At 41.4% G+C, this 27,110-nt stretch overlaps 4 protein-coding genes across 8 annotated transcripts in view; 2 read left to right on the forward strand and 2 right to left on the reverse strand.

Annotated features, from left to right (window-relative positions):
• Window positions 1-238: 238 nt before the first annotated feature.
• On the forward strand, window positions 239-10,273 carry hmbsa (hydroxymethylbilane synthase a). Of its 3 annotated transcripts, none has more exons than XM_063203515.1 (14): window positions 239-482; window positions 1,607-1,666; window positions 2,693-2,765; window positions 4,116-4,165; window positions 4,355-4,410; window positions 4,855-4,932; window positions 5,048-5,125; window positions 6,951-7,026; window positions 7,411-7,524; window positions 7,761-7,799; window positions 8,204-8,323; window positions 8,616-8,669; window positions 8,773-8,859; window positions 9,264-10,273. In XM_063203515.1, exons 1-14 carry the CDS (start codon window positions 450-452, stop codon window positions 9,432-9,434), a joined length of 1,089 nt encoding a protein of 362 aa, XP_063059585.1. In that variant the 5' UTR covers window positions 239-449; the 3' UTR covers window positions 9,435-10,273. The 3 variants fall into 3 exon arrangements, with proteins under 3 accessions (XP_063059585.1, XP_063059584.1, XP_063059587.1); XM_063203514.1 differs by lacking the exon at window positions 239-482 and adding an exon at window positions 1,350-1,491; XM_063203517.1 differs by lacking the exon at window positions 239-482 and adding an exon at window positions 1,350-1,479.
• An 897-nt stretch (window positions 10,274-11,170) lies between these two features.
• LOC134452169 (histone H2AX) lies at window positions 11,171-11,936 on the reverse strand. The gene has a single exon (XM_063202530.1). It carries the CDS (start codon window positions 11,743-11,745, stop codon window positions 11,317-11,319), a length of 429 nt encoding a protein of 142 aa, XP_063058600.1. The 5' UTR covers window positions 11,746-11,936; the 3' UTR covers window positions 11,171-11,316.
• Window positions 11,937-13,297: 1,361 nt separating this feature from the next.
• Window positions 13,298-27,110, reverse strand: part of c2cd2l (c2cd2 like) — a 38,978-nt gene continuing 25,165 nt past the window's right edge. For 2 of the 3 annotated variants that reach the window (XM_063203536.1, XM_063203535.1), the window contains exons 12-15: window positions 26,095-26,199; window positions 25,362-25,495; window positions 16,972-17,218; window positions 13,298-15,632 (exon numbers count right to left, since the gene is read on the reverse strand). In XM_063203536.1, the coding sequence (XP_063059606.1) occupies window positions 15,382-15,632; window positions 16,972-17,218; window positions 25,362-25,495; window positions 26,095-26,199 (737 nt within the window). In that variant the 3' untranslated portion in view covers window positions 13,298-15,381. The remainder of the gene's footprint in view (window positions 15,633-16,971; window positions 17,219-25,361; window positions 25,496-26,094; window positions 26,200-27,110) is intronic. The other variant, XM_063203538.1, reaches the window with a different exon arrangement.
• On the forward strand, window positions 20,701-25,355 carry LOC134452882 (uncharacterized). Its single transcript, XM_063203539.1, has 2 exons — window positions 20,701-20,909; window positions 23,079-25,355. Exon 2 carries the CDS (start codon window positions 23,102-23,104, stop codon window positions 24,659-24,661), a length of 1,560 nt encoding a protein of 519 aa, XP_063059609.1. The 5' UTR covers window positions 20,701-20,909; window positions 23,079-23,101; the 3' UTR covers window positions 24,662-25,355.

Here is a 27,110-nt window from a genome sequence, read left to right on the forward strand (position 1 = left end):
TACTGAGAGACCCAACAGGGCATCTCATTTTAGTTGTGTACAACGCTGCCATTTCACTAACGTTGCCCATCTACATTCAACGAAGCATTCCAATTCTCATTATCGTTATCATGGGTGCTAAATATTTAAAATGTGCCGCAAAATGAGCCACTTCTGGTCTCGCAAAACAGCCACTGCTGCAGGTTGCACTCTCTCGAGAGTGTACTTCAATCAAACTCCACTCCCACCACTGCACCGAAGGGCATACCCGAAATTCATAGGCGGAAGTGGAGTGAGTAGTCTTCGAGGTCACACGCCACCACTACAGCGTCTGTAGATGATGGGTGGCCGGCGAGGTTGTGCATTCAGCTAGCAACTTCTTACATAGGGCAACTTATCCATTTTGCCTGGGCTATTTGTTTATGAGAACAACCAGATCATAGTGCCATTGTCAGACCATTCGTAGGAGGATGGAAAAGCCAGAAGAGGCACACAATTCCTTGGTGAGTGTTCAGCTAGCTAGTTAGCAATGTGTTTTTCGGGACAGGAGCACGAGCAAGCTGGGGTATCTGCCACTATTGCAATTGGACAGTGGAGCTGTCAGTCCTGACATCAAACGATATCATTGGCAAATCTTGTATGAATGAGGTATGGATACGAGTGTTACATAGGTTGTATATTATGTCAACGCTCTACAACAAGGTGATAACCGGTACTGAGATTTGGGGCAATTTGTTTCCTCGTAGTCGGTTTCTTATGAATAAGCTCTACAACCTTCCCCGAAAAGGAACAGGCAAGAAAAGACAAGGACTGTAATGGATGCCTGACAAACACTGTGTCCATCTTGATTATTATGTATGAACTTCAGACTCGGAAGTGTAACAGCATAACCTACTGAACCATGCTATTATATTGTTATTACCGGTATATTGTTATTGCTGCCAGGCCAGGCGCTTGAAGTCACAGTTGAGTAAATGGAAATAACTCAAGATGAATGGTCTGACCTGTCAGGCTAAGTTGACGGTGCTTATTACAACACAATTTGCTTTCAAGCCACCCGATGAAGTTGGGGAAAATTAGAGACCAAAGTAAAATGGTGCAATCTTTCAAGGTTAGAATGGTATTGAGAGGTACTGTAGGTCACGAGATAAGAAATATGACACAACAAGATACCCCCAGACGGTAGCAAACGAGCTGGCCTGATACATCATGTATGTGTTATGTCGCCCTCTGCCCACACCTCTGCCATACTTACAGATAGGCCCACAGATGGAATGAATTGGCATGCTCAGCTCAGTTTATCAGTAGTGGTCAGGGTTATGGGTTGGGTAGGGAGGAAGGGCTAGGGAGAGAGAAAAGTCATCCTCTCTTGGACTCTCTCTCAGACCTTCAGGAAACAGCTACAACTGCAATAGGTTCAGCTCACAACTCACTCTTGAGTACACATCACCTTCTAACTGAACATCAACCATGGAAAACGGATTGCACGAATATACTGAGGTGTGTTTCAAGGTATTTATGAATGTTAGCAGTGAATCTGTGTAGTGCTTTAGAATACAGTGTCATTTCAGTGGATGGAAAGGGTTTTAACACTCCCCCTCTTTTTTTCTCCTTTTTTTACTTTCAGGAGAAGGAAGGAAATGGGAATGCCAATCATGTTATTCGGATGGGGACCAGGAAAAGTCAGGTACGGAGCATCAATTTACGTTGTTTCCCTCCTTTTTATGCACTTGACTAAAGCAGTCAGTGACATGACACCAACAGACACACCAGTACTATTTTTGTAACCATTACAACAACAAAAACTGTTTTTTTAAATAATTTGTTTGGTTTTTAGGAATCCCATTGGTATTTGAGTTTGGTGCATTGTTTTTTGTTATCAATTTCGTCAATCTGTCTTGAGAACAGCAGTTGAGGGTCCGGGGATAAAATACGTTAATAGAGGAGGGTGTGCCAATGAGGGTGTGATGGTCTGATTAGAGACTGGCTGTCATGTGTGAGAGCAGATACAGCCACACAGTCCGCCACTAGTGTAGCACATTGACCAACGGGGCAGAAAGAATGAATGAATGAATGAACGATTGAACGATTGAATGATCGAATGCCTTTGGAACATCTTGGCTGCACCGTCCTGAACCTTTATGAATTTCGAGGAGTTAACAGCACAGTGGCACTTCCAATCAAATTATCACAAAGTCTGAATTGAACAGATGCAGAATGCATATATTCAGCCACACCTCATCTTGGGAAAGTGAAGATAAGAGGCATTTCATATTAGGATTCACAGAAAAATATTAGTCTTTTAGTCATTTGTTATTTCATTGTGTAACTCAGGTCTAGCTTCAGTTCCGTTAACATGGCTTTCTGAAGCGGAATTCAGTCTAGCCAAGGAGTGAATAGAGGGAGTGTTTGTGACTGATGACATCAACTGTGCGCTACATTTGAATTGAAGTATGCTGTCAGGGGTAGAACCTAGGTAATTGCTTATGTCATGACCGGACGTTAGGGATTGGGTAAGGCAAATTTGTTTTTTTCATCCTGTTGTTTTAGACTTCAGTAGAGTCTACATCTCCAGGAAGAAAATGTTTTTCATAGTAGCAAAGCTGAACCTCTGCAAATTGTAGGACGAGAGGTTGATTTGCCATCCAACTTAGTTTTACATGCTTCATTTATTAATTAGCTTGTTTTTCCCCCTTTCTTTCACTTTGTGCAGCTGGCCCGTATCCAGACAGATTATGTCAAAGAGAAGCTGATGGAACTGCACCCAGATGTGAAGTTTGAAATAGGTGAGAGGTGATGTGTCTTGACTATGGAAATAATGTAGAGTAGAGTAAAATAAAATGTATTAATTCCGAAGGAAATTAAGGTGTCTAGTAGCATACACACATAGAAATTCTTTTAAATATAGTATTAAACATTCACATATAGGGATGCAAACGATTAATCGATTAATTGACTTTAATCGATCAATGCGTTAATCGATTAAAAAATCATTAATCACAATTAATCAACATTCAACTGACAAGAGATCCAGGTGAAATGGGCATGTGAAGAGTGTGTGTGAAGAGGGGCGTGAATAGTGGGAATATTTAAATCACCTTTGGATTAAGGAATTGAAATAGAATTCATTTAAATGTGGTATTTTATCTCACTTTTTAATTAAAATGTTTAGACTTAGTAGTTTTTTTTTTAGAAACATTGAGATCTCGGTGGGGGGGGACGCCGCTTATCAATTAATCGTAAGTCGATCAATAAGACTATCAACTAATGATTAATGAATTAATCGATAATTTGCATCCCTATTCACATATTAAAAGTCTCTCAGTGAAGTAATGTGACCATTTCCCCACCAGTAGTTTACTCCTGTACATTGAACTATGTTTTATATCTCAAAGTCAAGGAGAGTCCCGAGGCAACACTGCTATTTAAAGTTTTATTTCTTTTCACACGCACCGACGCATTTCGACTCATGCAGGAGTCTTTTTCAAGGTTTAAAGTTTTATATCTACAGTGTCTGAATTCTGTTTCTGATGTACTACAAATGAATCATGTGCCTTGTGTAGCCAGGATAACACAGCCTTTTAGACAGTCTAACGTGTTGAGGTTGCACAGGAGAAATCAGCTAATCAGCAGTCTTGTGCATGACGTATTTGCTGAAGAGTGAGAAGTGCAGGCAATTGTTCTAGAAGAGGCTGTCCGACTCATTTCAGTGCATGTCCAGAACACATTCACTCTTCTTTCTGCTTTTGTCTAGAGTATATCCCAATACACACACTCTCACTCACTCTCTCTCTCTCTCTCTCTCTCTCTCTCTCTCTCTCTCTCTCTCTCTCTCTCTCTCTCTCTCTCTCTCTCTCTCCCAATGGATTTGCTACCCTCCTTCTCTGTGCTTTCTCTCTCTCTCCGTCTCCTGTTGTCTCCGATTCTATTGCCCTGATTCTGTACTTCCGCCTTTCTCTCTTTAAGACAACGGAGACACTGTACGTCAGCGCAAAGTGCATTCATCATTGTGCCGAGGCACAGACAGCACTTTGGCTGTCCAGGGAAAAGTAGGATTATGGGTGAATGATGTCAGAAATGAACTCAATGAGTGCTGTTCCAATTGAAATGTATACTGTACTGTCTCCCCTTTCTAGTTGCCATGTCCACAATTGGAGACAAAATCCTGGACACTGCTTTGTCGAAGGTACAACGGATGACGTGATCTCACTGCTATTCATTGGTTCATTGTAAAAATATGCATTGTAGAAATTCTCAATACATGAGTTGTCCATTGCAACCTTGATGCATGGATGCATGATCCATTGTATGCATTTATAATTTTATAGCGTAGTATTTCATAGTTCCTTGTGTTGGCCATTGTTTCCCCTCCTAGATTGGAGAGAAGAGCCTGTTTACCAAAGAACTGGAAAATGCACTTGAAAGGAATGAGTAAGTCTAAGAAGACCCCATTTTAATTCTTTAATATTGCATGCATGGCAAACTATTGCATGGGTATATATACCGGTGGTAACAAGGATTGTTATTACCGGTATGTGCGGTAGTGCCCCCTCTTGTGGTAGTGTTTGTCGTTGAGCAAAGCTTGTGGTTTGTAACCTGAATGAAAGAAGCACTAAACTATTATACCAGTATCTAAATTTGGCAAAAACATGCCCCACCTATACAAATGCTAACTTCGTTGAAAATCAATTACATTTTCTTGAACAAAATACATTTAGGTAATGATCAAGGGGTCCGTTACACAAACATAATACTACATTTATTTGAAAGGTTTATTTTTCATTGCTGTAAACTTGTTCACCCCTGTGAAACCTACTGTCCTGAGGACAGACATCATCATTTTACTTAAATACATTTATTATTTTGTTCCTTTAGGGTTGATATTGTTGTGCACTCTTTGAAAGACCTTCCCACCACATTACCCCCCGGGTTCACAGTTGGAGCTGTATTAGAGTAAGTGACGTTTCCATGTCAACAGTCTGTGTACTAATAGGTGTATGTCTGTGTGGTGTATACAACTTTATATTAAAGTGTGACTGAAATATTTAAATGTATTTTTTTTAATCAGGCGTGAAAGTCCGTATGATGCTGTGGTGCTGCACCCAAAACATGCAGGGCTGTCTTTGGAAACGCTGCCAGAAAAAAGGTATGAACATGAATGCAAGACTGCATTGATCTTTTTATAGGATTAAATTAAAAGAATATGTGCAGTATGTGTGGTCGTCATATGTGCCATACGCGCCATCATACTTATAAAAGGTATTTCAAGTGTAGTGACTTCAAAGCAAAGCTCACTTGAGTGGTTTTCTGTGCAAAACTGACTAGTAGCAACCAGCTTCAAAGACAACAGGTCAAACTGTGTGTATGGCAAGGGGTCTGGTGATTCTTTTCCAAGCAGCCAATTGGTCCAAGATCTAATCTGCCAACCAGACTGAATAGAAGTTCGTAGAACAAAAGTCTTTTGGGCAGTGGGAACGGTAATTTATCTTCTAACAGACACTTTAAAAAAAAGATCATTTAACACTTTGTTGTTACTTTCTGTGGCGTGTAGTGCTTTTAAACATGCTAATAACAAACGAAAAAGGCACGGGCTTGTAATTTCAATACACATCATTGTTTTCTAATGGACATGTGGTTATTGGAAAAGACCCATCGTCATTGTGACACAGCGCACAGTGCTGATTGAGTAAAATAAAGGTTGCGTTCATACCTCACCTCAGGGAAACCCAACAAGCTCCCCAAGGCGCTTAATATATACAAGTAATTTGGTTTCTAAACCAGTGGACAGTTTAAGAGTCATCGTGAAAGACAGTCCTAGGTTAAGGGAAAACTTGTCAGTCCTAGGTTAAAGAAGCAAAGCTGCTACCACTTTTTCCCTCTGACAATGATGACTTCACTCTGCCATTCATCAACATCTATCAGCAAACTCAGGGCTGGTTGGATTAAATTTGTGGCTGGTTTTATACTTTCTAAGCTCAGGATTGTCCGATCTGGCAGAAGGAACTGAATTTTGTTGTTGCTTACATTCCTGTCTCTGGCCACCATCCATCTAATTATGGTTGCTGAATAGTCCCAGAATTGCCTTTTTTGTAGTTGAACAAATATCTTGAACAAAGGTCTTTCACTTAGTTGAACATTTATTTATTTATTTTTAACAGTAGCACCATCAGGGTGGCCGCGGGTCCTTAAAAAGTCTTAAAAAGTCTTAAATGTCATTTTCGCCAAATAAGGCCTTGAAAAGTCTTATTTTGTCTTAAATTCCCAACCCAAATGTCTTAAATTTGTGGAACTTAATTTAGGGAGGAATAATTATGTCAGCCATGTGATGAACTTCGCGACGGAAATCGGGAGTTGTAGCCATGTAGTGTAAATTAGAACGCATTATTGAATTTTATTTAGTGTAAAGTTTCATTGTGTTTAGTCTTGTATTTTGAAATGGCTACATTAATGTAAATAACCAATTGGTTTTTGTGCTTCATTTGAACCTGTGTATGATCTTGCGAGTTGGTCTTAATTTTATTTGGAAAATGGTATTGAAAAGTCTTAAAATGTCTTAATTTTGACTTGCTAAAACCTGTAAACGCAGCGAGTTGGTCTTAATTTTATTTGGAAAATGGTATTGAAAAGTCTTAAAATGTCTTAATTTTGACTTGGTCAAACCTGTAGACACCCTGACCATGCATGATGATATCTGATGCCACACATTTCACCTGGAATGCATCATGTTCCTTTTGTTGAATGACCAAATTTCACCATTCGTACCAATACGTGCATAGTTTGAAAGCAAAACTGGTTTGTGATTTCAGCCAGGCGTAGTGCACTTTATGGTCATCAACTGCAACATAGCATTTCAGGACTTTCTGTAACTCTTACTTACTCTGGAACTCTTAAAGATGTGCAAACGGTTACTGTGCAGGTAAAATGATCATTTTTTGCCTTACAATGGTTTCTTCTTCCTTCTCTCTCCATAGTGTGATCGGCACGAGTTCACTGCGCCGTGCTGCTCAGCTGAAGAGAAGGTTCCCTCATCTGGAGTTTGAAAGCATTGTATCCTTACTGACACATAAGCGCCATTGACCCCCAATATTTTACTCTAAAAGCAAGCTGTGTGTGTCTGTGGTCTTCAAGTTCAGTTTTATTTTTATTGCGTATTTTATGCAGCAGAAGCTGACCAATGCCATAAATGGAATAAAATGAAGTGAAATTAATTATAATGTAACAAGAAATTGAATTTGGTCTTACGATGGTCACTAACCTACATTGTGAATGAGGGATTGTGAAGTAATACAGTACGTTAGTTACCAATAATTTAACACGTGGCTTTATTTTACTCGGGGAACAAAGCAATCAGACTGATTTATCAGTTCTTTGTAGACGTTTACACATTGTGTTTACAATCCTTTAAGTGCCTTCTTTAACATGGCGTACCAGAGAGGGAACCTGAACACTCGTCTGAAGAAGCTGGATGAGAAGGATGACTATGCAGCCATCATCCTAGCTGCCGCTGGCCTGAAGAGAATGGGCTGGGAGAACCGGATCAGCATGGTAGGCACAATGGCTGGAGACACATCTGACGTCTTTTTACTTTACTGTATATTAAGTATGTAGCAGACAGTTTCATTCAAAGTGACTGACAGGAAACAGCTCAGTGTAAGTTGACAGTCCTGGGGAAATGGGGGAAGGATGTCCCTCAAGAAAAAGACTTATGTGGCTTTGAATTATTACAAATCTGATATAGTCATGTCATTTATTAACATCTTATTTGTCTGATGTGCCCACAGATCCTTGAGCCAGCTGATTGTATGTATGCTGTTGGCCAGGTAAGTGTTATGTAGAAATTAGTGTTTGTGTGTAACCTTGTTTTGGTTAGCAGCTGTCGAGTGGTTGGCACACACACAATTTTCAGTTTAAAGGAAACACCTGTGAGAGCAGCTGTTAACCGTTCAAAACACAACCTTCTCGCAATGTTGGATTTAAATGTGTGCATGATGTAATGATTTTATAAGCTGGCTGTAACTACAATGTAGGTGTTTGGATATACATTACATGTCGAAGTCAAAATGCATCTTTGTTATAAATATCTCATTTGAGACACTTGAAGTTTTATTGTAAATGTTTGCAGACATTGTATTTAACAACAGATGTCTGCAGAAGAAAGACATGTTGGTTCTCTCATGGTAACTGAGTAACCTGGTAACCCGCTAACCTCTTTATCTTGCAATAGGGAGCTTTGGCGGTAGAGGTTCGAGCACGGGACCGACACATACTCGACATGGTGTCTGTGCTTCACCATCACGATACCGTACTTCGCTGCATTGCAGAAAGAGCTTTCCTTCGACATCTGGCAAGTGAAACACAAATGCATAGTCTAGTAAACTAGGCCAAACCCGACCAGTAGAATATAACTACCGTCTACTGAGTTGGTCTTGCCTTGCACCATAGGCATAATCATAGTTGGGCTATGAATCTGGCTTGGCTTTGTCCTCTAATTACAAAGCCCTGTCTAGTGCAGCAAGTCAGTGGGACGGCTGTAGCATGGTGGCTGTGCCTATGGTGCAAGCCCACACTAAAACTTGGAACAAAATGACCTACATATGACTTGACTCAATGTTTTACCCTAATTTTTCACCTATCAGGAGGGAGGCTGTAGCGTACCCGTCGCTGTGCACACGGAAGTAAAGGATGCGCTGGTAAATATTCCACCAATTAAATCCAATGACTTTATTTTTTACTTTGGTTGATCCATTCATTTTGAGGGTGTTATTCTCATGACCGTTTGCATTGTGTGGTCAGCTGTGTTTGACAGGGGCAGTGTACAGCCTGGATGGTGCAGACATGTTGAAGGAGACCATGCAGATTAGCATCCTCCCAGACAATGAGGTAGGCTTTCGTTTCTTATGTCTAATATTGAGCTTAATATTCATTTTTGGCCTTTCTTCTACATTGTTCTTACCTCTTCTGTTTCTTCAAATCTAGTCGTGTGTGTGTGTGTGTGTGTGTGTGTGTGTGTGTGTGTGTGTGTGTGTGTGTGTGTGTGTGTGTGTGTGTGTGTGTGTGTGTGTGTGTGTGATTTCAGTACCTTATATCATATGTGCACTGTTTACATGGTAGAGATTCTCTGAGCACTTTCCTAATGAAGTCATGTGTAAGAGCACCTACTAATATGCATACCTTTGTCATTTCTTCTCATGGTAAAGTGTTTGGTGCCGCACCTGTTCTTGCTTGATGTGCACGCTTCCTCTCGTTTTGAAAGTTGATTAATTTGCCTGTTTGCATCACATCAGGTGCCTCAGGTCTCTGATGACGGTGCCCATGTCGGGGTCACTGCATACAACATATCTGAGTCCTCCCAGGCTGCTGCTGAGAAGCTTGGGGTGGACCTGGCTGAGTTGCTGCTGAGTAAAGGAGCTAAGGACATCCTGACCACTGCACGGCAACTCAACGACGCCCGATGAGTCCTCTATCTATTCCCATGCCATGAAGCCAGATCGGAAACATGGCGTTGAGGCCACACAGTGCTTTCATCTGTACTTAAAATCTGCCCACTTACTTTGCTGCAGCTCTAAGCGATATAAAATTAAGTGTAATGGCCTCTTGAGACTGCAGATGAGAAAAGTCAGCTAGTCTTTTTTTCTTTACAGATGACAACTGTGGCCACTCAACGTCTTTCTTAGCTTTAATCTTTAGTCCAAACACTGAAGGTTTAATCAACCATATTGGCAAAGTTACAGGTATCCTCAGGGCAGACGTATCATACTCCACTGTCTAACAAAACAGTAAAGAAAGAAAACAAGTCAAGTGGGAAATAAAAGGGTGTCCACAGTTCCAAAAACATGGATTTAGGAACAAGCACTGTTAATTCAAAATGGTAAACCTAACACCAGAGCCCAGTATGTGGCAGTGAGAAAACCATGAGACTGCCATAGTTGGTTTCTCATTTCACAGGTTAAAAATCATCCAAGCTTGTAACCAATTCATGTTTTTGGACAAGCCCTTATTTTTCCTATACCTCATTTTGATGTCATTTAAACCGTTGCTTTCAAATTCATTTGCCAATCCTGAACAGGTTTAAAAGCCTGCTTTGAGTCCATTAGTTGTGCTTTGAGTGTCGTCTGTGTTGTCCATTTTGACATTTTAGCTACTTATTTATGACTGAGGGTACACTGTTGTATATAGTGTAAATGAGGCAATAGAAAGTATTTTAGACGTCAATGACTTGTCAGTGGACAATGCCTTATATCATATGTGCTTACATGGAGCCTTGTATCTTTTTAATAAAATCTACTTAATTTCATTACTGCCTCTTCATTTGTTGAAATCTTGCACTCTTGGATCAGGAATATTTTTAAATGTTCCACCACTAGCTAATTTAGCAAGTAGATGTTAAGGGGTGGAAAGGAATTAATTACATTTACTCAAGTGTTTAATTGAGTGGCTTTTATGAGTATGATTAAGTAGTTTTTAAAATTAATAATTTTAATTGTAGGATACTTGAGTAGCCTATATTGACCCAAATACTTCACTCATTAACACTGGAATAGCATTTCCACTATTTTACTTGTCATTCTCTTGAACAATGCATTGACTGATGCCTGGTTCAAGCAAAATAAAGGTTATGGAGGTGTAATTCGAGAGGAAAGCTTATTAAAAATTAACAAATACTTTTGTTTCGCTTTATTTTCACGTAGAACGATAGGGTCCTTCACTTTTCAGTGAAAAGTTAAAAGCAAAAGTAAAGAATTTCATTTGATAAAAAGGTGAACGCTTTCCACCTTTAGATGTTAGACTACATCTCACTAGCTACACACACACTCAAACCAAAATGGCTTGCAAGTTTTTCTACCACCCACCAAACTGTTTATCAACATTTGGCCGTTTTCAGAGCCCTGGGTGAGGCATAATACCGCTATTCCTACTTACATACCGTGTGCAACTTCATAAGAAAATTAGCTCTAGAACTAGTTCTACTCCAAGCATTTGGCTCGAGTTTTATCACCCCGCCCCCCACAATAGACAAAGGTGCAGACCTACTTTTGCCTCCATTCAATTTGCACATTTAAAAAAAACCAATTAAATGAAGTTAACCAGGGTTCATCTTAAATACCCAATAATTCGTTTGATGCACAACTCTACTAAATGCATTTAGGGCGCGAGACCCGCCATTGGCATAAATAAGGCATACAGACAGGGGTTAAGTAAAAGTAACGTTTTAATGTCACACTGAATATAAAAGCGCATTACAAACACAGAAGCAACAATAATCAGAGAACCATAGTGAAGACACCACGAGGGCCTTTACGGATTTAAGAGTCCAATGTCCTTCAAAGACCACGCCATTTAATACTCCTGCGACTGCGAGGAGCCCTTCTTGCCCGCCTTCCCTGAGCTTGGGGCAGCCTGTCCAGTCTTCTTCGGCAGCAGCACAGCTTGAATGTTGGGGAGCACGCCACCCTGTGCGATGGTCACGCCGCCGAGCAGCTTGTTCAATTCCTCGTCATTTCTCACAGCCAACTGCAGGTGACGGGGGATGATACGGGTTTTCTTGTTGTCCCTTGCGGCGTTTCCAGCCAACTCCAGAATCTCAGCCGTGAGGTATTCGAGGACAGCAGCCAGGTAGACGGGTGCACCAGCACCGACACGCTCCGCATAGTTGCCTTTCCTTAGCAGACGGTGGACACGACCGACTGGAAACTGCAGTCCGGCACGGGAGCTCCTGGTCTTGGCCTTGGCGCGGGCCTTTCCTCCGGTTTTGCCTCTTCCAGACATGTTATTGGGTGTCTTCTTGGTCTTCGCAGTTAAAAGCGTGATACCTCTTGAGGTTCTCGTCGTCTGCTTTAACCCGGAAGAGGTGCAACCGTCACTTTATTTAGAAACGAAGGCCCGCCTGGCGTTGTGATTGGTCCTTGGATAAACGTACAACCAAAACACACAATTCATTGGCTGTATGAAACATTGCGTCACCACCGAGGCCCAACCTAGAGTGAAAATAAAGGCAAAGGAGAAAGGTGATTGGAGAATACTGTGGTCAATCTATTTGAGCGGTAAAGTTATACCAATTAAACGCCTTCCCTCACAATTTCGAAGCCGTGTGTGTTGTTGAGAGTTGCATGTGTTCACTTCAATTCTTTTTTTCATCTTTGACCTAGATGTTAGTTCTCTGTAAAGTAAGAATGAGATGCAAAACAGAACAATTGTGTATTTCAATGCGTGTCTTTGCGTGCGAAGTTCTGGGAAACCATACATCTGTATTAAAAAAAAACTTTCAGTGATGATAGCTTTCAATTTCAGCTTTTCAAATTTTAAAATGTCCTGTTACATTTGGGTGTCAAATTGGAAAGTTTCTAGCCCACTGAAAACTTGAAGCTCACCAGCGCAGAAAACATCCTGTCCACTTCTAATGTTTCCCTCCACTCTGAACTCTGAACCCTCCCCCAGGCCCTAGCCTTGTGTTTTTGTTTTCAGTTTTCTTCCAACTTGAAAACATCTCAATTAATTTGTTTATGCGCAGTATAGCACATGTAGGCTATTAAAAGAGTCCATCAAAAAAACAACAGTCATCACAGGGTATTTTTGTTGGCCTCAATGGCTCAGTCTCTCTCTCCCCCCCCCCCCCCCCCCCCTCTCACACTTTACCATGATAAGCACCCCCATATACTGGTAGATTCCAGCCAAGGCCCTCCTCATACCAAACTATTTTTCCTGTGCACCCCCTTTCAGAACCATATGTCTGTGTGCGTCAGTGCCACACAGGGATTTATAAAATAACAACTATTATAGTAGTAGGCCTCATGTTCAGAGATGGAACAGATTTTGTAGTTTTAACTATTGGGACTATCGTTTATCTTATCTTTAATTTGGAGTACATTCATTATTCAATTATTTATTTTGTTTATATACTTTTCCTGCCAACTTGCTGACCGACATTATCACCCCCTCACGACCCCCATGCAGGGGCCTACCAAGGAGTTTCAAGTCAAAGTCACCTGCTCCCTGGAGTTGGGCCAGATATCACAATGTATGAGTTGTCTCCATTATCCTAACTCCCATCCTCTTGTGTTCTTGTGGCCTTGTGATGTGGTCCAAAAGGCGCTACCAGCAAAAACATTTCACTGTTGACAACTGACAGGCCTGCAGCACACAACTGAAGCACCACAGCATGACGTATACAATTTTTCTGCAGGTTTTTAAAAAATAATTTATTGAAGATAAATTAAACAACAAAATGACCACATTGTCATATAAAGTATCAACATTTACAGCTGGGCAAAAGCTCTGCAATATTATTTGGCTTCCTCCTTCATTAACATTCAGAGCAATGTTTTTGTTCTTTTATTATCAAGAATTTATTTTATATATATGTTTTCATCGTTCAGTGACAAGCAGAACATTTTTGAGTAACAAATGCTATGTTAGATATCGGCATCTAGACACAGTAGCCATGCAAGACCTGATTTAATTCACCTGGTGAAATAGTACAGAACCACCACCTGTACTGTCTTCCTCTGCCATCTGTCTGGCAAAGACAGAGTCCGCTCAGACTCAGCGCAGTCCATAATAATAAGTAGCCCTCGACAATGGAACACTGCATCTGAAGGGGATTTAGCTAGGGGACCAAGGAGCCCAAGAAACATTTTTTTTTTTTTTTACATTTGCAAGCTAATAAAAACACGTTTTCTTATGCTATACTTTAACTGATCAATGGGTTACACTTAATTTTACAGTCTCTTCTACATGAATTATGTAAAGTGCAACAAAATATGTAACAACATGTAACATTATGCGCTTGCACTGCACCCAAGGGTTATGGTTAGGGTTTGGTATGTACAGTGTATAAGTACACAACATTACATATTGATGCATGGCAGATACACTGAAAAAGAGAACGTAAAATTCAGTGTCATGATGCCTGTTACAGTATCTGCACCATAGAGTACACTGTAACAAAAGTGACAATGCGTCATCATAGGGAATGGGTTAGAATCTGGATTGGGGTTTAGGGATTGGGGTTTCACTGCAGAATGTTACCAGTTGTTCTATTTTTTTTGATACACCGTTTCTAAACGATATTATTGTCAGTTTGTTCAAAGAGAATAAAACAACCCCAACCCCAAACATAGCAAGACATTATCTCAAATTATTTTTTGTACAAGAGAGTGAAGAGGGTGTCGTGCATGCACTAAGAGAAGGAAGGTTATTGCGATATGATGGTCACCTGCAATGGAAACTGATGAACTTTAATGGATATTTTGAACGTAAAAAAAACAAAACATAATGGCTACCATAACATTCATTAAAAGATTTCACCTGAGGTAAATGAAAACAACAACAACATTTTCCAATGATTTTGGGGGTTATGTCTGGATTTTTGTATTACCCCTGAATGTTCGATTTAAGGTGATTAGATGATCGGGATTTATTTATATAAATAAAAAATATTCAAGAATATATATACTTCATACGTAGTTTACTTAAATAATTCCCTTTAAATTCTAATTAATTTCTTTACAACCTAAATACACACACACACACCAACATAGAAGAGTTATGTTATTCCCATTCTTGGTTTTGAGAAACAAAAAAATCGTCCAAGAACATGTTCATCAGCAACAAAGAAAACCATCAAGATCACTTTTACTTCATTCAAAGGCTGGATATTTGTTCAGTAGACTATCTACTAAAATCTACCACAGAAAATGAGCACACATTGGATTTTTTTCAAAACCACAGATCAAAAAACTGAAACAAAAAAGCCAAAAAGAAACCGCAAACAGAACAGAAAATTAGTGTTTCTGAGGGTAAACATTATAAAATAAATGCATCTAGAAGCTCTCTAGTGTTGTAAACAATTCAAAAGTCCAAAGTGCAATTTGTCAAATAAATAAAACATACACAGGAACTGCCAAATCATTCTCAAGTTAATCCACTCCTTCTTTGCTCTAAGCTGTACACTAGTTAAAACACTTATTCTTCCTTAAAGTTACAAGAATTTCATGTTACTCTTAGCAGACAGAGACAGTATGAACTGAGCTAAACACAACAACAATCAATACGTCTTTCAATGACCAAAATGCTTCCTCAAAACCTTGGAATCTCAGATATAACAGAGGGACTATGACATTGTGGGAGTGCTAACCTAAAGGCAACCAGTCTTGTTTTCTTTTTTTCTATGATAAAGGCCAACCAAAGGGAGGGGGCTGGGGAGACGGGATTGATGGAAAGTGCTCTTATGCGTGCCTTCAGAAGACCGTGTCTCACTGGGGCAAGAGTCAACATCCGCATTTCATTTTGCGACTGAAGTCTGAGCTTGTGAAAGCCCGCAATTCACACTTGTCCCTTTCTTCTTCCTACAGCAGTGGCAATGTCCCCACAGACCACACGGCTCTTTCTCCCCGAGGAGATGTCTCACTTGTCAGCCACACTGGTCCCTCCATTGGTGGCACTGGCCTTGCCCTTTGACTTGGATGAACGGAAGGAGAAGCGTTTGATCAGCCTCCGCGAGAAGCTTCCAGACTTCTTCCGCACGCTGGTGGAGGCAGATGAGGCGGTGTCGTCGCCCACGTTGGACATGTCCTCGTGGGACTGGCTGAAGGTGGGGTCCTTCTGCCGGTTCTTCCTCCGCAACAAGAACTTGGTGCCGCTACGCAGGAAACCCACTGTAACATAATAGATGGGAACATGTGTACAGTGCACATGTTAAATGCTGCAAAATGATCACCACCATGCACAAAGCAGAATGCACTACTACTGTATGCACAACATACAGTAACTGTTAAGTTTGTCTGCATTCTTCATCAATCTGATCGTCAAAAAACCCTACTGCTACTGAGTGTTGTACTCCTAACACAATTTTGTTGCCTTTTTGACTAACAATCAATGTAAAAACTATTCAAAATGGCAGAGCTCAAAGGATCTGCGATTCTGGTGTCTACTGTACACAGCCATCTTGTGAACGTAGGCCATTTTGGAAGCATTGAATTCCAAATGTTTTGTCACTTCATGTACCTTTTTAAAGATTTTTTTGGGGTTTTTTTCGACTTTATTTGATAGGACAGTGTGAGAGGTGGACAGGAAGTGAATTGGGAGAGAGACAGGGAGGGGTCGGTAAAGGAAGGACCCGGGCCGGGAATCGAACCCAGGTCAGCCGCATGGCAGGCGAGTACCGTACTGGTTGGCCACGGCAGGGCCTCATGTACCTTTTTATAGAGTATTACAAGATACAAGTTCTTTGGCATTGCCAAGATTACCATGTCCATCTGTTCAAAAGTTATTGTGCAACAAAAAAAATCCAAATGGACTCGCAGACATGCATACGCATGTGCAGCCACATGACTGGACAACCTTATGGCTCCGGTAGGTGGAGGCATATCAGTTTTCTGCACCATTCATACAGTCTTGTTGTTAAAGTGGAATATGAAGGCAGTCACAAATGACACAGTAGAAGATTTTCGATGTCAATAAAAATGTTTTTTTGAAAGTGACAGGGTGGCTAAATTGCTGCTTTATAGGGATTCATTTTGGATTACAAACAATCTGATCTGAATGGAACCATACTAGTCAGTATCCATACACTGTATCCACTGATGTGATTTTTATTTTTTATTTTTTTTATTTCTACTTTATTTTACTAGGGTAGTCACATTGAGACAGTTGCCTCTTTTTCAAGTGGGCCCTAGGTGATATGGTGACAAGCGGAAGAGATAGTCCACATTATCACTATTTCAATCCATGAATACATTGTGTAGCCTCTTTGTGCAGATGGAGCCACCAGCGGGACTGTTCACTCATTGCTGAAAAGACTCAATTACACCGTAAGAACATTGCTATGGCATTACCGGGAGCCGTAGGTAACAGATTAAGACTTGGTCGTAACAATTTTGGTGACAGTAAGGTTAACCCATAGGCTCTGTGCAAATGGTTAAGACAGCCAATCACATTTCAAACAAGCCCAAGAAAGCCACAGGGTTCTCATCGCTGCAGATCATCAACACCTACACCCACTTTTGTGGTCTTTGAGGCTGCGCGTCTCCAGCGCCCCAGTGGAGCCCGTTTCAGAATCCACGTCGTCCACAGACGGCCTCTCGGACACGTCTGATGGTGTGGTCTCGTCCACGTCTGGATGCGGAGAGATGCCACCGCAGTGGTTCAGGGCGCTACCTGGAGACACATCTCCCTGGAGGGCAGCATCCATGGAGGCAGCGTAGCCCGCGGACAACGCAGAGTCATCCTCCGTGACAGGAACCTGAGGAGCAATTTGGAGAACAATGTAACGTAGATGAGATGAGGTCAAATGTGAAACCCTTACCCTACCCATTCAGATTCCCCCTTCCCACTCAAAGTTCATTTCCATAAATACCCTAAATATTAAGTTTTGGTGGTAATTTCCTTTGTAGTCTTCGCATTTATTCACTGTCTAAGTCATTGGTTCTCAACCTGCCCGCCAACGCCCCTTGACCTAATCATAAGCCTGCCAACGCCCCCCTTAGTATTGATAAATAACATAGGCTAATGCCCCCCAAGGGAAACAAAGCACTGTCCCCACTCAGCTGTAACTTTCTTAGCAGCAGCACCCCCAGAGGGGTTGCAGCACCCCCGTTGAGAAACGCTCTCTGGTCAAAGTGCTAGGATGGGGACCTGAAACAATATGCAGAACAATGTAATATAGATGCGAGGAGATTAGGCATACCTATGTGAGTTTACAAATAGTTTTGCTAAACCTTCATTCTCAGAAATGTGCTGAGCATGTAGTTTTGATGAAAGTCTTCAACTTTATTCACCATGTAAGTGTCTCTAATCAAACTTGAAAATAATCCAATTTGCTGTCAAGATGCAATAACGTTGATCAAAATGAAACACAATCATTCTTACAAGACTTTCTACTGAGTCACTTTGTGATGTCTTTCACATTTGTTGACACCTAGTCAATATGGCCATTTGAAGGATTAGTTAAATTGATCTGCCTGGAATGGTTTCATTTTAAAATTAAAATCAACTAAGCACCACAACGTGCCTGCATTGTGCATTCACAAAACCTTTCTTAAATTGTTGAAGGTGTGAAAACAAAACAGCCCTTTCAAACCTGGAGGAGTTTACTGGAATAAATACAATCTTTAAGAATGGAGAAGGAAATTATGACTGGGCTTAGTTCCCCTCTTTTTTTTTTAACTGAATACCTGACAGAGCAATATGGAGTAGATTTTGCATTAAAATGTTTCCAAACATATTTTAGTGGCTCATCAACTTGGTGGAAGGCACTTCTGAATGGGCTTTGCTGCCCTCTTCGGGCCATACTGTATAAACATGTGGAGGAGTGCTGTGAGTGACCATACTATACTTCAACCAAAGATTTTCATGGTAACCAAATAATTCTAAATGGGGGTGACTGTTTTTTTCTCTCTTTTCCCCACTGACCAGCTTTCATTCTGAAGCCCTATTAGTCTCCTACAGGTGCATGGCAACTCATAGGCAGCTTTGAACCTTAGGGGCGGCCATTCATAAAAAAAGATATTCACCGTAACTACAAAATACTGATTTCAATCAGGTACACTGAGTGATTACAGATCCTCACCTGACCACCGTTACAAACAGCGATCACAAACAGTGATACCAAGGACTATCTTTAATCCTGGCTCTCCAATCTCCCCTCCCTCTCCTACTGAGTATCAGGCATCAATGAGAATTGATTGGCCATTCTGTAACAATTGACTGTTCTCAGCTCAGTCGCATAGTAATGAGGAAATCCCTGGTGCTACAACACCCCACTCAGTCTTTTGTAGTCAAATGGCCATTAAATGCCCATTAAATGCCCATTCTAGTTCCCATTACGATCATTTTTGAGGGCTTTTTGTGTATTTTTGGGAAGACAGTGAAGAGTGTGACAGGAAGAGAGAGCAAGGAGAGGGGTTAGTTTGGGACACGAGTCATGAACCTGGAAACCAACGGTTTTCCATTCTGATTATATACTGTATATGTTAATATATAAAATCAGATCAAACCTGTCAAGGAGGCTTAATTTATGAATATCAAAACATTGTGTAAAATAAGATCACTAATTAATCTTGGATTTTGAAATAATTTTGGCATATGGGAATATTTTTGCTAATCATAAATTCAAACTGGACAGTTTTAATCTGATTCAAAATCAGAGAATGAGACAAAAAAAACAGTCCATGTCTTCCTTCATAGCCTCTATTCATGATCCAATCATCCTCTCGGCCCATAAAGCACTCCACTACTAGTGTGGCCCCAACCTCTAATGCATGCTAATGAAACTGCATAAAGCTAAATGGATGACACCTGAAGTGTTATATAGGCCTATAACTCATACACTTTTCATGCAACTAGTTTCTCTGTAATGACGACAGAGAAGTCGAAAAAAGTTTTGGTGATGAGCATTCCCCAAAGCGACACATTTGCTGTCCAATTAGCGTACTGAAGCCATACTTGCGTGGTCATCAGCACACAAAAACATTCAATGTTGTGCAAAGAAAAATCCCAAAATGTTTTCAAAAGTAAAAGCATCATGGCCCACATATCAGAGCACGTCACGTGGAGTTTTGTTCTTCAAGTTTTAGTTTTTCAATTAAAATCTAATGAATTGAAATGTAAAGGATGGGATTATCTATTGGGCTACTACCCAAGGAAACCAAGGATGGTATCACTCGCAATGGAAATGAGAATTGCATAGGCCCTGTGCATTTACAGCGAGCAAAACACAGGCTACTAGTGGTGACAAAAATAAATCGATTCAGCAATGCATTGCAATGCGGGGGTGGACAATTCAATGATCAATTCAGCAAATGGCATAATCGATGATGCAGCATATTTTTTTCAAGTTTCAATTACTTCCATGGGCATTTCCGGAGCAAATATACTTTGAATTAATTTAAAGCATATCAAAGCATTGTAAACGGCAGGACTGATACACAGCCAATAAAATGTTGTTCAGTATCTGACTGCATATATTGCCTCTGACGAACAATTTGCCTTGCTTTCAATAGAAATGTGATGCATTGCAATGCATTGTAGAATCGGACTGAATCGATTCGAATCATTAGGGCAGTGTCAATGTACACCACTAGAGGCCAAAACATTGAAATGTAGGCCTTCAACAGGATGCGCAGGGGAAACGTTTGGGAACTGCGACTTTAGACCAATAATCAGGAGAGACCTATATTAACACTTGTAATGTGTTCGGGTCATTTTGGCCCGGGCATACAGAAAAATCTTTTAAAAATAAAAAAAATCATATCATCTCATATTCATCCTCATGCTCCCGTAAACCTGCTAGTGAATTTCTGTGTAGGGACCAAAGTCAATGAGCCAAAGTCAGTGAGTCTCAGTGTGAAAGAATATAACTATTTTTATCAAGCAAAAAATGAAAACGGATCAAAATGACCAGAACACTTTACAAGGGTGGGCTAAATTTGATCTAGGTCTGTGTGATCAGCACACCTGAGGACCTGTAAGTACACCATTCGGAAAAAAATCACATGTGCACCATGCAGGGCTGCATTATCCGTTCTGCGCATGTGTGATCATGTAGTATTTTCCCCTGTATTTGGCAAAAAGACGGGCTGTAAGATTTGTTTTTTTTGTGGTTTATAAGGCCTATTACACGTAAATGTAAATGTAGCCGGTGGGCTACTCACAATACCGGTCTGTAAGAGTTTTTTTATTCAAGTATTTGCCATATGACCCTCCGAGTGCTCCGCCTCCCTATTTTGCATATGAACCGACTGCCTCAATACTGCAACTCCCGAATGATGTACATACAGGGTCCGCCTGTCCCAGAGTGATCAGCTGCACGAGCCATTTTTGAACCATTCCTGCCTCTTCCTCAATGATCACCTTCAACACCCGTGGCAAGGCTTCTTCTTGCCTGGTCATCGATTGAACTGTCCTCTAGAACGCATTCAACTGCATTTTATCAGGTTTGCAACTCCCCACTTTTGAAGCCCCTTTTTGAGTTTCTGTCTTGTTTTAATCGTGTCTAACATCGACTTTGGTTTACCAACCTTCCAACCAGGATCTGGATTAGCCACATACTGCTATATAGCAATACAGTTGTTGTAGAACATTTTGAATAATAAAAAGATATAAAAGTTGAAATGTATGTTATGTTGTATTGCATACGCTTGGGGCTGTGACATGGCAACGGTGGCGTTTTGCCGTGAGCAATCGCTAACTAGTGTGATTGTTTTTGCTAGTTAACTTCCTTCCCCTTACCTATTAGTAAACACCGAGAACTAGCATTGTTATTGTCGTATCCTTTCCCCCTAATCTTTCTGTGTTGGCAAAGCAACCCGAGTAAGCGTCTATCTGCATGTAATGCCTCGTCCACGTGTGTAGGTGAGTGATTATACGATTCCCCTACGATTTTGGCAAAAGCAAAATGTCAATTATCAGTATTTTTATTTTTTTTTAACTAAATGACCTAGATGTTTACATAGTGTATATATTTAAGTTTCCAAACAAACAAATTGCCAAGCTTAATCTTAAATCATTTGATAAATACTCTAATGAAAGCGAACATTTGCTTAATTATTTTGTCAACAGTGTTATGGACAAATACTATGTCATTTCAAACATATATAAAAATACTACAGAGTTGAAACAATATATGTTTGAAAGTGCTTATGTCCCTTAGCAGTAATGTTGTCATTAATCTGTGCAACTGATATAGAAAATGTGATTGTTGAGCTTCATAAGTAGGATTTTATGAGTCACTGTGATACAGACTGACACATTTTTCATCATAAATCCCTGTAACGTCTGATTTGAATATAGTCACCCTCCTTACACAAGACTTCCTTCTCCAGAGATAATCCCTACTAGGGATTCCCCAGTGTCTGTTCATAGGATTTTTTCAACACATAAGGGATCAATAGCACAAAAACACTTTCAAAACAGTCAACTGTGTTACTCAACTGTGTTACGGTCAACAGTGCAGTCGGCACTTTTTTAGGAGAAAAAACAGAGCTGACAAACCCATCTCCCTAGAACACAAATTATTTTGTTTGTTTGTCTGTCAATATGGATATAAATTGGCAAAAACATACTCCTCCTCAACTGTCATCAGTGTTGCCAGATTGGGCTGGTTCCCGCCCAATTGGGCTGCTTAGGATGGCCGTGTGCGGGTAAAAATGGCATCTATCAGAAAAAACCTTTCCACTGCCATATAAATCAATAGAATTGGGCGTTTTTTTAGGGCGGATTTTGATCATCTTTTGGGCTGGAAATCATCAGCCTCATCTGGCAACCCTGACTGTCATACTTAATTGTAACACCATTGACGGTAACACCGTTGACATTTCAGCCATTTTTATGGTGTTGTGCTAACTGAGGACCTCAGAAGTTCCACCACAACACCTTAATCAATTCATGTATCTGTATGCTTTATCTGTGTTTTTCTACATGTGATTTCTAATTCAGATTCTTATGAATATGTTGATAACACAGTTGACAGGCAATTTTCCCGCTAAGAGAACATGAAAAAGAATGGATTAAATTATGGAAGGATGGAGCTCAAAATTTACCAAAAAGTCTTCCCGTATCCTGCCAAAGAGGTTATGACATCACGTGATGTTATTCGTATGGCCTAAGACCAAACCATTACTGATTTATGGAGGAGGTTTCAGACCGTGACACGGTTAACACAGTTTTCGTGGACACACACAAAATGGCAAATTTCATGTATAATGGAAAGGACAGTGGTCTTTCTGACAGTTTTGTCATATTGTGATGATTACTGTGAATCAACATTTGCAATTGTCTTGGGCAAAACAAGTTTCTTTACATGCTAATATGAAGACTGAATCTGGCCAGCATTCTGCTAAGTAATGTTTTAACTCATAAATTCAGCTTGCTCACTTAGTGTATAAATCTAGTGGCACAAAAAAAAACTTACAATAAAATACTCTTGACTTATTTTTTAGGACTACTTCGACTTTAATATTAATATGTCAGGGGAAAAAGTATTGTAGGCAACTCCATTGGACCTCATTCATTTTCACTTGTCTGTAGTGGTACAGAGCTAGTTGACAATAACAAGCAACTTCTGTCTGTGAGCCTAATTCATTAAATAAATTATCTGCTTCCAGTGCCACGCGGAGCTGGCATCACCATGCATGCGAGCAAGGTGCCTCACAAGCGGGACAAGAAACCCTCCCGCGCTTGCCCTAACAACTGCGGATTTACCATCGCGGACAGGGACCCTCACAGAGAGTGCACCATATGCCTGGGATACGGACACGCTCAGGAGGCCGTTGAGGCTGGAAACTGCAAGGACTGCCAATGCCTCAGTGCCAGTAAACTTCGGAGCCGACTAGCCTTCATGGAGCAGCTCGAACACCAGGACGACGACGAGACCGCCAACAAGCTCCTGGAGCCCATGACAAGAGGGGACGAGGCCGACCTGCCACTTTCCTCGGAGCAGATGGACGAGTCAGGACCCAGTCCTGTGGTCACCGATGACCCGGACGCCATGTCCCAGGCTGCCCCCGAACCTGAGGTTGAGGAGGAGCCACTCTCCGGCACTGAAGCCACACTGCACCAGGCGTGCAAGCGGGCAGCCGAGAAGCTGGGGCTGTCCTGGCCCGCTCTCCCTCCCCCAGCCAAACGCTCACGACTAGATGGATGCTTCCTCCCGAAGGCCACACCGACACGACAGCAGAGGCTCCCCGTATTCCCCGATGTGATGGAAGACTTAACCATGTCCTGGAAAACGCCATACTATACAAAGTCCCCTTTTGCTTCCTTTACTATGCTGGATATGGATGGCATGGAGGAGCTGGGATGGGACCACATGCCCCCTGTGGAACCATCGCTGGCCAACCACCTAGCACCGCCCAGCGGCAATAGGACGGCTAACGCAGCCCCGAAGATGCCAAACAAGGACAACCGCTACATCTCCTTGTTGTGGGAGAAGACCTACAAGACTGCTGCCTTAACTGGACGTGCCCTCAATGCCTCCTCTCTCCTCATGGCTTACCTGGCAGACCTCCAAGAGGAGATGTCCACAGCACTGCAGGAGGGCAGGCCGACGGAGGAAACGTGGACGGAGATCCGGACAGTCACTGACCTCGTCCTCAGGATCTCCAGATGTTCAGCCCAGTCCATTGGCAGGATCATGGGCCTGGCAGTGGTTGGCAATAGGAACCTCTGGCTGAACCTGTCCAGTGCGTCCGATAAGGACAAGATCGTGGTGCTGAACCACCCTTTGTCCCCGGATGGTCTATTTGGCTCGGCCACGACAGCCGTCCTGGAGAAGTTTGAGCCGAGGCAACAGGCAGCCCTGAAGCCCAATAGGTCTGTTGGCCCACAGCAGCGTATACACCAGAAGCAGCAGCAGCAGCAGCAGCAGCGTCCACGCCAGCTGCACCAGCAGCGTCCACACCAGCAGCAGTATCCACACCAACAGCAGCTACATCCACGCCACCAGAAGCAGCATCCACGCCATCAGCAACATCCACGCCAGCAACATTGTGAGGGTACACCAACCTACACGCATCAAGCCCGTGCGGCGACCAGCACCGATCAGTGGCCGGCGGTGGACCAGCGATCCGGATCGTGGGACCGAACACACGAGGAGGACACAGAGTTTCACCGCCCACTAGCCTCAATAGAGGACAGGATGAGATACGCGGTGCTCTCTAAGCTGCATCAAACCTCCTATGATTATTAAAATATTGTTTAAAATAATTGTACAGTGTTATCGAGCCTGAACATTTTTTTTAAATGGCTCTTTGAAGTTTCTACTGTAGTAGCAGTTAGGTGGTGCAACCAGTGAATGTCACAATTGCATTTTTTTTAGGTTAAAACAAATGAAAAACGCTATTTCAAAAGTATCGCCAAATGTCAAAAATAAGAAGTTCCTTGAGGTTTTGTGTTTAATAAAGTTCATTAACTACCACCCAAGTTTTGAGTCACCCTAATTTTTGTCAGTTGTAGACATCTAATGAAAAGCTTGAAATGGTACATAAGTACTTTTAAGCATAATGTGTTATCTCTTTGTACATAATATTCAAAACACCTTCCTCGAATGAAACACATTTCCTCTGTTTTGTTGAGAATTTTGTCATTCATTCTTTCAGGTTCTCCAAAAACAGTAGGTCAATTTTTTTTCATGGGAATTGGCAAAGGCAGTCGGGTTGCTTTGAAGGTCCCATAGTTATATGTCGAGTGATTCATCCAAAAGAGAACTACAGGTAACAGGTTGTAACCAGAGTTGTATGAAGTGCCACTGGCTGGTTCGCGATAGGGTGTGGGAATGGGCACCTGCACGGTTCTCTGTCGGCCTGAATGCACCTACTGTGTAAGTCCACAGACTTATACATATATAGTTAATAATCAAATGCACATCAATAAATCTGGCGGACACCAACCTTCGACACCCCCGAGATGATCAGCGTGCTTCTCTTGGTGGGGGTCTTCTTGGACACTTTGCCTGATGACTCAGTCAGCTGCCGAATAGCAGTCTCAGCAACGGGATCCAGCCCGTTAGAGAGAGAACTCTCGGCTTGGGAGAGAAAGAGAGAGAAATGTCATTTTGTATGCGCTGCTGGCTTTTTATGTTGTTTTTTTTATGTTGTGTAATGCCTTTATGTTACTCGTTTAGAGATGCCTATATTGCCTGGCCAGGGATCACAACTTAGCCACCTGGTTAAGATACCATTTTCAATTTGCCTAATTTTTCACAGACATCTACCTTTCGATGCCAAATTAAAGAAAGAATCCAAAGTTTTAGCATCCTACTTAAAACCGTTTTGGAGATGAGGCACTTTTTCAGCCCAGGAATTTAATTTACAAGCAGTGGTACCCATACTTTGGAGTGCCTCTCCTCCAACTGTTAGAGCTACAATGTATATTAACACTTATTCTTTTAGTTGGCATCGAAAGGTACCTGTATGAGAAAAAATAAAGAGGGGCACCTGGGGAAAGCATGTGAATTGACCTGGAATGACCCTATTAACCTAGTGCATATAGGTTACACAGAGGAGGGGATTAATAAAAAATAATCACATTTGTTCACATGGAAAGTACAAATGCCAAAAATAACAATAGGGATAAAACTCATGTAATTAAGTAGTTAATGCCAAGCATTTTTAAAGGACTCACTGCTAGGTGTGGAGCTCACACTGGCTCCTCCAGGAGCATCGATGAGCACGGTGGGCCTTTTCTCCGTCACCTCCACCTTGGAAGGAGATCTTGACGGCGAGTCCCCTTTTATTAATTTATTTTGTAGAGAGAGACAAAATGTAAAACTTGATATATAGTGGGTAATATGTCAATTGGATGGCAGGCTGCTTCGGGATATACTAATGGTTAAAATGTACCAGCACATTCTCTTGTGCTGGATGGCAAGGGAGCAGACTACTCAAATAACCTTTCATTATGTTAAGTAGTCTCGACAAGACACTCCCTGTCTGCATGTGCCCACCCTGCCTTGGCTTGTATTTCCTCAACTATAGATCTATCAGGGCTACTGTCAGAAACACTGCATGATTTGGATAGGCCCACACAGGCAATAGTCTATTTCTAACTCTAACCATAACAATACACTAGATTGTCTGGCCTCTCCATGCAAGCATTTGGACATTCTTTCACAACACTCTGGACTGACACAGGAGTCAAACCCTGTGATTGAACACGCTATGTTTGGAGTAAAATCCATAAACTCCTCAAACTGTCACACTACAGACAATCCTATGCATTATTGTGGAACAACCCAGACATTTGTATTGGGAAAAAAAATGTGTTTTGGAAACAGTGGCTCCTGAAAGGTATAGCAACAATGAAGGATTTATGTGGATGGACAAGTTATGTCATACTCTGACTTGGTGGGAAAATACAATATAGAAGGGAAAGGGCACTTTTGGAAATGCTTGCAAATCAGACATTGCGTTGGGGACAAATTTAATTTCAATGAGAACCCAGTGCTTACTTACTTTCAGCAAGCACATATAGCCCACACTGCATCTGTATGTTATAACTTAATTATTAATGCAACTGCAGATAATTGCTGTAGTTTGAATCTAATATGGCAGAGGGACTTAGTAGTCGACTTTGATGAAGGTGAATGGTCAAAGATTATGGCAAATGTGGGTGAAAACATCAGGGAAGCCCGAGGAAAA

Source organism: Engraulis encrasicolus, chromosome 7, assembly GCF_034702125.1.
Source record: "Engraulis encrasicolus isolate BLACKSEA-1 chromosome 7, IST_EnEncr_1.0, whole genome shotgun sequence".
In the NCBI taxonomy this organism is placed as follows: domain Eukaryota; kingdom Metazoa; phylum Chordata; class Actinopteri; order Clupeiformes; family Engraulidae; genus Engraulis; species Engraulis encrasicolus.

Coding starts and splice junctions, on each gene's coding strand:
- LOC134452169 (XM_063202530.1), bottom strand. CDS start 11,745: ATGTCTGGAAGAGGCAAAACCGGAGGAAAGGCCCGCGCCAAGGCCAAG.
- hmbsa (XM_063203514.1), top strand. CDS start 1,450: ATGGAAAACGGATTGCACGAATATACTGAGGTGTGTTTCAAG. Junction 1,492..1,606: donor ATACTGAGGTGTGTTTCAAG/GTATTTATGAAT, acceptor TTTTACTTTCAG/GAGAAGGAAGGAAATGGGAA. Junction 7,800..8,203: donor GTATGTATGCTGTTGGCCAG/GTAAGTGTTATG, acceptor ATCTTGCAATAG/GGAGCTTTGGCGGTAGAGGT.
- LOC134452882 (XM_063203539.1), top strand. CDS start 23,102: ATGCATGCGAGCAAGGTGCCTCACAAGCGGGACAAGAAACCCTCCCGC.